Below are 7133 nucleotides of genomic sequence, written 5' to 3' on the forward strand. Positions count from 1 at the left end.
CTCCTTGCTAACTGCCTGCCAGAAGCAAAGCAAATCCTCTTCGGAGGAATATGACATCATCCAGGCTCTCAAATTATCGCTACATTTTTCATATGGTGTCTGGCATTAAACAAATAGATGATAACAATAACAACAAAACCAGGCATAACAGGAGCTAGGAACAAATGACTGAAAACCAAAAGAAAAAAAATGTAATTTAAACAGATATGTTGAATATATTTTAAGAATAATCTCATAAAAATTCTAGGATTGAAATTAAGAACTCAGAGGAAAGATTTCAAAGCAGATTAGACTCAACTGAAGAGATGATTCATGAACTTGAATATAGACTAGAAAAAAATATGTGGACTTCACTACAATTACAGCAGGATAAAATTTTTAAGAAATACCAAAAAGAAAGACTGGGAGATATATGGGGTTCGGTGTAGACATTTGTGTAATTAGAGTCCTAGAAGAAAAGGAGAGAGACTGTGTAGCATAAACAATATTTGAAGAGCAAATAATCTAAGGATTTAAAAACTGATAAAAGACATAGAGGCACAGATAAATACAAAGAAAGTTACTACTAGACCCATCATTGTAAAATAGGTAACAAACAACTAAAGACAAAAACTATAAATGCAGTTAGTATAAAAAAATAATAAAACACATTTTGTTCAGGGGCACAAAATAAGACAGCCAAATTTTCAATAAAAACAATGGAAGCCAAAAAATAATGAAATGATATCTTTAAAAGGCCAAAAGAAAGGATGTGGCTGGAGTTTGAGGAGCACAGGGCCAGCGACGCTGCAGACCTGAGACCTGAAGCAGCCTAGAGGTGGTGAAAAATAGCCCTGAACGCCTGCAATAAAAAATGGCCTCTAATACAACTACATTGCAAAAAGTGGGAAAGAAACAGAAAGGAAGGAGTAAAGTAGAAGAGGCAGAGCCGGAAGAATTTGTGGTGGAGAAAGTAGTAAATGGGAAGACAGAGTATTTCCTGAAGTGGAAGGGATTTACAGATGTTGACAATACTTGGGAGCTTGAAGAAACTTTAGATCGTCCAGAGTTAATTGAAGCATTTCCTAATTCTCAAAAAGCTGGTAAAGAAAAGGACGGTACAAAAAAAGACTCTTTATCCGACAGCGAATCTGATGATGGCAAATCCAAGAAGAAAAGAGATGCTGCTGATAAACCAACAGGCTTTGCCAGAGGTCTTGATCCTGAACAAATAATTGGTGCTGCAGACAGCAGTGGAGAATTCACATTTCTCATGAAATGGAAAAGTTCAGAAGAGGCAGAGTCGGCATTGGCAAAGGAGGCAACTATGAAGCGTCTTCAAATTATAATTGCGTGTTCTTTATTTTAAAGTTCATTTCTTTTGAGACAGAGAGAGAACGAGTGGGGGAAGAGCAGAGAGGGAATCCCAAGCAGGCCCCTCACTATCAGTGCAGAGCCCAACGCAGGGCTTGATCTCACGAACTGTGGGATCATGACCCAAGTCAAAATCAAGAGTCCACGCTTAAACGACTGAGCCACCCAGGCACCCCAAATTGTAATTCTTTTTTATGAAGAGAGATTAACTTGTCATTCTTGTCTAGAAGATGAAGCTCAATGATATATCATTTGGGGGAGTTGTTAGGGATTTTTTGCATCTCTAGCACTGGTTACTTTGAATAAATAAAAGCTTTCTATAGTTGCTTCCTTTATCAGAAAAGAATATTTGAGACCATGGTATATTATTCCCCTGCATTAGAGAGCACCTTTTCTTAATGCTGGGGGAAATCTTCATAGTTGGTACTCAACCAGAATTTGTGTTTAATTCCTACATGCCTAAGGACCATTCTGGGCTTTTTGTTTATTTGGGTTTTTTTTTTTGTGTGTGTGAGTGTATACATAAAAATACATACATAAATAGTTTTCTTTGTAAAAAAAACATTCACCCAAACAAAAGCAGAATTTCATGACCATGGATAAGCCCATGTTTCTGGGATGCCGTCATTTTCAACAACCTAAGATATAAATCACTTAAAGTAAATTGAAATTTTTCCTGAACAGGCCTTAACTTTTAAAATTTCATAATTAATTGGACAATTTAAATATACCGTAAACAATTTAAATTGGACAATTTAAAAGTAGCCATATCAGAATCCATATCCATATCTATAGTCATATAAATGCAACTTTATTTGCAAGATCCCTGAAAGAAAAATTTTAGCATTACCAACAACCTCCCCACCCACATGAGAAAACTAGACAAGTCCTGGTGTGTTTAAATTATTAGGTAAGCAAAACTTAGTTACGTGGACATTTAAAGTTTCCTTCTGGTGAATCATTCCTTTGCAAGAGGTTGAAATCTCTGCGATATTGACTAAAAGGTCACAATTTATGGAATGTCTAAGACTTTGTTCATGGAAACGTAATCATAATCAGATAGTTAGAAATGTTGACAGTTTAGCACCTGCTGGAATAAATGGGGGGACAAACTTCCGTATTGTAAATTCTTGACCTGCATGTGTTTTCTTTACCCCAGCTCATTCCTTACATGCAGGCTCAATCTTCTCAGTATTTGAGTTCCTGGTTCAGCAGAAACCAGGAAAAACAATCATCAGAATGTTATCCAACTATATATTGTTTACTTTATTGTAAATATTGGTAAATAGTGGTCAATAGTTTATATTCAAAAGGATAAACAAAAATCAAAGGCTAAAGGAAAATATCTACTAACCTAAAAATTCTATACCCAGAGAAAGTATCGTTCAAAAATGAAAGCAAATCGTTCGAAAATGAAAGCGAAAAAAAGACATTACCAGCCAAACAACTGAAATGATTTAGAGCTTGCTGACAGACACTAGTGGGAAAACTAGTTTTTCAGGTAGAAGGAAAGAATTCCAAATGGAAGCAAGAAGATGAAGAAGGGGATAAAGAGCACTGTAAAGAGTAGACATATGAGGGAATCTAAATTAGTATTGACTGTATAAATATATATGTGTAGAATATATGTTGAATTAAAGTATGTAACAATACACAAAATGTAAGTGGAAAAAGGAGTTAAAGTATTCCAATGTCCTTATCCATGAATTGAAAAAAAATACTAATTGGACTTTAATAAGTCAAGGATCCATGTTGTAATCTTTAGCTCGAGGCTAACCAATAAACATAATAAAAGAATCAATGAAGAGGGAAAATCATAGAAGAGGGAAATGAAATAATAATAATAAATATTTTATTCCAAAGAAGTTAAGAAAGGGGAAAAGAAAACAGAACAATTGTAACAACTAAAAAATAAAAACATGGTAGATTTGGGACACCTGAGTGGCTCAGTTGGTTAAGCACCCGACTTTGGCTCAGGTCACGATCTCCTCGTTCGTGAGTTCGAGCGGCACAGAGCCTGGAGCCTGTTTCAGATTCTGTGTCTCCCTTTCTCTCTGCCCTTCCCCCTCTCAAAAATAAATAAACATTAAAAAAATTTTTTTGAGAAAAAACATCAAAGATTTATATCCAAATATGTCAGTAAGTGTATTAAATGTAAACTAAGAGTTCTAATTAAAAGATAAACATTGTGAGACTGGATTAAAAATAAACATACCCCTACACCCAAATATAAGCATACAGAAAGAATAAAAGTAAAAGGAGGAAGAAATATATTTCTAACTAAAAGAAAACTGGTATGTTTATACTAATATCAGACACTGTTTAAGGCAAGAAGCTTTACAAGAAGTAAAGTAGTACATTTCATAAGGATAAAAATGTCAGTCCATCTGAAGGATACAGCAATTCTTAATTGTACCTAATAACACATCCTCAAATTTTATAATGTAATAATTGACAGAACTAAAAGGAGAAATGGAACTTTTTAAATAAAAGATTTTTTTTTTTTTTTTAAGTAATCTCCATGCCCACTGTGGGGCTCAAAACCATGACCCTGAGATCAAGAGTCACATGCTCTACTGACTGAGCCAGCCAGGCGCCCCCAAAATGGCACATTTTAATACACCTTTCACTTCTCTCGTTAACTTTTAGAAGAAGCAGCAGAAAACAAAAACCAACTATAGGGATGTAAAGAATTTGAATAATACAATTAACAAATGCATATGTGATCTACTTATTATGTATAGAATACTGCACACAACTGCAGGATACACTTTTAAAGTTTTGATTACACATGGTACATTTACCAAAATTGGCTGTATGCTGATCCGTAAACAAATCTCAGAAGATTTAAATAATCTTTTCCTTTCCTTCCCTCCCCACCCCCCCTTATACTATCTTTGTCAGGTTTTGGTATTAAGGTTAAACTGCCCTCGTAAAATGAATGGTAAGTGTTTTTTCCATTTGTTTTCTTTGGGACGATTTGTGTATCTATGACCAGAGTAAAAGTCAGCTAGAAATCAATAGCAAGAAATACCTAGAAAGATCCTCACAATTTCAGAAAATAAACTTCTAAATAATCTGTGGGTCAAAGAAAAATGAGAAAAAACATTTTGACTAAATGACAATAAAAATATATCAGAACAGGTGGGACCCGGTTCAAGCTGTGCTTGGGTAGAGACGGCAATTTGTAGCTTTAAACGCAAATGGTGAAGAAAAGCTAAAAATCAGTTATATAAGAATCTATCTCAAGAAATGGAGGGGGAAGGGGGAACCCAGCTAATTAAACCCAAGGAAGTAGAAACATAAGAAAGATAAAAGCAGAAAATTAATGAAATAGTAAACAAATGTACAATGAGAGAATCAACAAACCCAAATTTGGTTCTACAAAAAGATCAATTAATATTGATAAACCTCTACCAAGAATAGTTGAGAAAAAAGTGGGAAACAAAGTATCAATATCAGGAATGAAAAAGAGCACCTTGCCACAGTAATACATTTACAAGAGAATCCGAGGAGGGGCACATGGCAGTCTCAATTGGTGGAGTATGCCAACTCTTGATCTCGGGAGTCCTGAGTTTGAGCCCCATGTTGGGCATGAAGCCCGCCAAAAAAAAAAAAAGACTATGAGGATATTTTGAAAAGTTTTCTGCCAACACATTTGAAAATAGGAAATAAATTCTTCAAAAAGGACACTTTAGGGTGCCTGGGTGGCTCAGTCAGTTGAGTGTCCAGCTTCGGCTCAGGTCATGATCTCATGCTTTGTGGGTTCGAGCCCCACGTCAGGCTCTGTGCTGACAGCTCAGAGCTTGGAGCCTGTTTCGGATTCTGTGTCTCCCTCTCTCTCTGCCCCTCCCCTGCTTGCGCTCTGTCTCTCTTTGTCTCTCAACAATAAATAAATGTGAAAAAGGACACTAGTGGGGCGCCTGGGTGGCTCAGTCGGTTAAGCGTCCGACTTCGGCTCAGGTCATGATCTCGCGGTCCGTGAGTTTGAGCCCCGCGTCAGGCTCTGTGCTCACAGCTCAGAGCCTGGAGCCTATTTCAGATTCTGTGTCTCCCTCTCTCTCTGCCCCTCCCTTGCTTGCTCTGTGTCTCTCTTTGTCTCTCAACAATAAATAATTGTGAAAAAGGAGACTAGTAAACCTGAGACAAGGGTAAATAGAAATCTAACTAGTCCTATATATATCAAATCTATAATTTAAAACCTTTCCTTCCTCAAGGAAAACTCCAGCCCCACATAACTTCATTAGTGATTTCTTCAAGAATTTAGGGAAGAAATAGCAACAATCTTACATAAACCATAAACTCTCCTAGAGAATAAAGAGGTAACAATTACTACCTTGTTTTATGAAGCCAACTTAACCTTAAATCCTGACAAAGATCTTCAGAAAAGGAAAATTACAGTCCAAACTTTGTTATAAGCATAGAAACAAACATTCTTTCAAAATATTAGCCTAAAATATGTGAAAAAATGTAACCAATTTGAGTTTATTCTGAAAATATAAGGAAGGTTTAACGTTTAAAATTCAATGAACACTGGCAGATACCACTTTAACCAAGTGATTGAGGTTACCATCACCAGTAAGAAGACATATCATGCATCCCCTGGGGTCGTACACTGGAAAGAGCATATCACCTCTGTTGTATATTTGCTAAAAAATGAAAGTCTTCAGTCTAACCCTGAGAAGACAAACCTAAATTAAAGGATAGTCTAACAAGGGGCGCCTGGGTGGCTCAGTCAGTTGAGCACCCAACTTCAGCTCAGGTCATGATCTCACCGTCTGTGAGTTCGAGCCCCGCGTCGGGCTCTGTGCTGACCGCGCAGAGCCTGGAGCCTGCTTCTGGTTCTGTGTCTCCTTCTCTCTCTCTGTCCTCTCCCCTGCTCATGCTCTGTCTCTCTCTCTGTGTCAAAAATAAATAAACATTAAAAAATTAAAAAAATAAAATAAAAATAAAGGATAGTCTAACAAAATACCTGACCAATTCTCTTCAAAAGTGTCAAAGTTGTGAAAGACAAGGAAGGACTGAGGAACTGTCAAAGATTAGAGCAGACTAATGAGATGCCACAAAATGCAACATGGCATTGTGAAATAGAAAAAGAACATTAGTGGAAAAACAAGTAAAATCCAACTAAGTATATAGTATAATTAAAAGTATTGTACCAATGTTATTTAAGTTTTGACAATTGTCCTATGGTTATATAAAATGAGCATTAGGGAAGTTGGGTGAAGGATATATGGAAACTCTATTATTTTTGCAACTCTTCCATAAGTGTAAAGTTATTTCAAAATAAAAAGTCAAGATAGCTCAATGTAATTAATCACATGAACAGAATAAAAGGGAAAACCTTATGATTATCTCAAAAAGATACAGAAAAAACATTTAAAAAATTCAATATTCATTTATGATTAAAAATAAATTCTTAGCAAACTAGAAATATAAAGAATTTCCTGCCTCCTATAAAGGGCATCTCTAAATAATCCTACAGCAAACATCATAATCCCCCTAATTTGGAAATGAGACAAAGATGTCTGTTATCACACCTATTCAGAATTAGACTGGAGGCGCACAGCTAATGCAATAAGGCAAGAAAAAGAAATTGGTGTGAGAAAGAGAAAGAAAGAAAGAAAACTGCCATTATTCATCAGCATCATGGATAATATACAGAAATATATATGAGTATGTATGTAAAACATATTATTTATATAGACATAGCTATAGAGAGAAGATCCAAAAGAACCTACATACTAAATAAATTAGCAAATGAACTTAGCCAGGTAGCT

The 7133-nt window shown here is 35.8% G+C and overlaps 1 protein-coding gene across 1 annotated transcript; it reads left to right on the top strand.

Annotated features, from left to right (window-relative positions):
* The first annotated feature begins 254 nt into the window (after positions 1 to 254).
* LOC102964414 (chromobox protein homolog 3-like) lies at positions 255 to 1597 on the top strand. Its single transcript, XM_007078747.2, has 2 exons — positions 255 to 1313; positions 1515 to 1597. Exons 1-2 carry the CDS (start codon positions 854 to 856, stop codon positions 1595 to 1597), a joined length of 543 nt encoding a protein of 180 aa, XP_007078809.1. The 5' UTR covers positions 255 to 853.
* The last annotated feature ends 5536 nt before the right edge of the window (positions 1598 to 7133 follow it).

This window comes from Panthera tigris, chromosome B2, assembly GCF_018350195.1.
Source record: "Panthera tigris isolate Pti1 chromosome B2, P.tigris_Pti1_mat1.1, whole genome shotgun sequence".
NCBI lineage: Eukaryota > Metazoa > Chordata > Mammalia > Carnivora > Felidae > Panthera > Panthera tigris.

Bases quoted from the DNA above. Each gene is read 5' to 3' on its own strand.
- LOC102964414 (XM_007078747.2), top strand. From the start codon at position 854: ATGGCCTCTAATACAACTACATTGCAAAAAGTGGGAAAGAAACAGAAA. The intron at 1,314-1,514 runs GTCTTCAAATTA...TAAACGACTGAG, and splicing joins AAAGGAGGCAACTATGAAGC to CCACCCAGGCACCCCAAATT.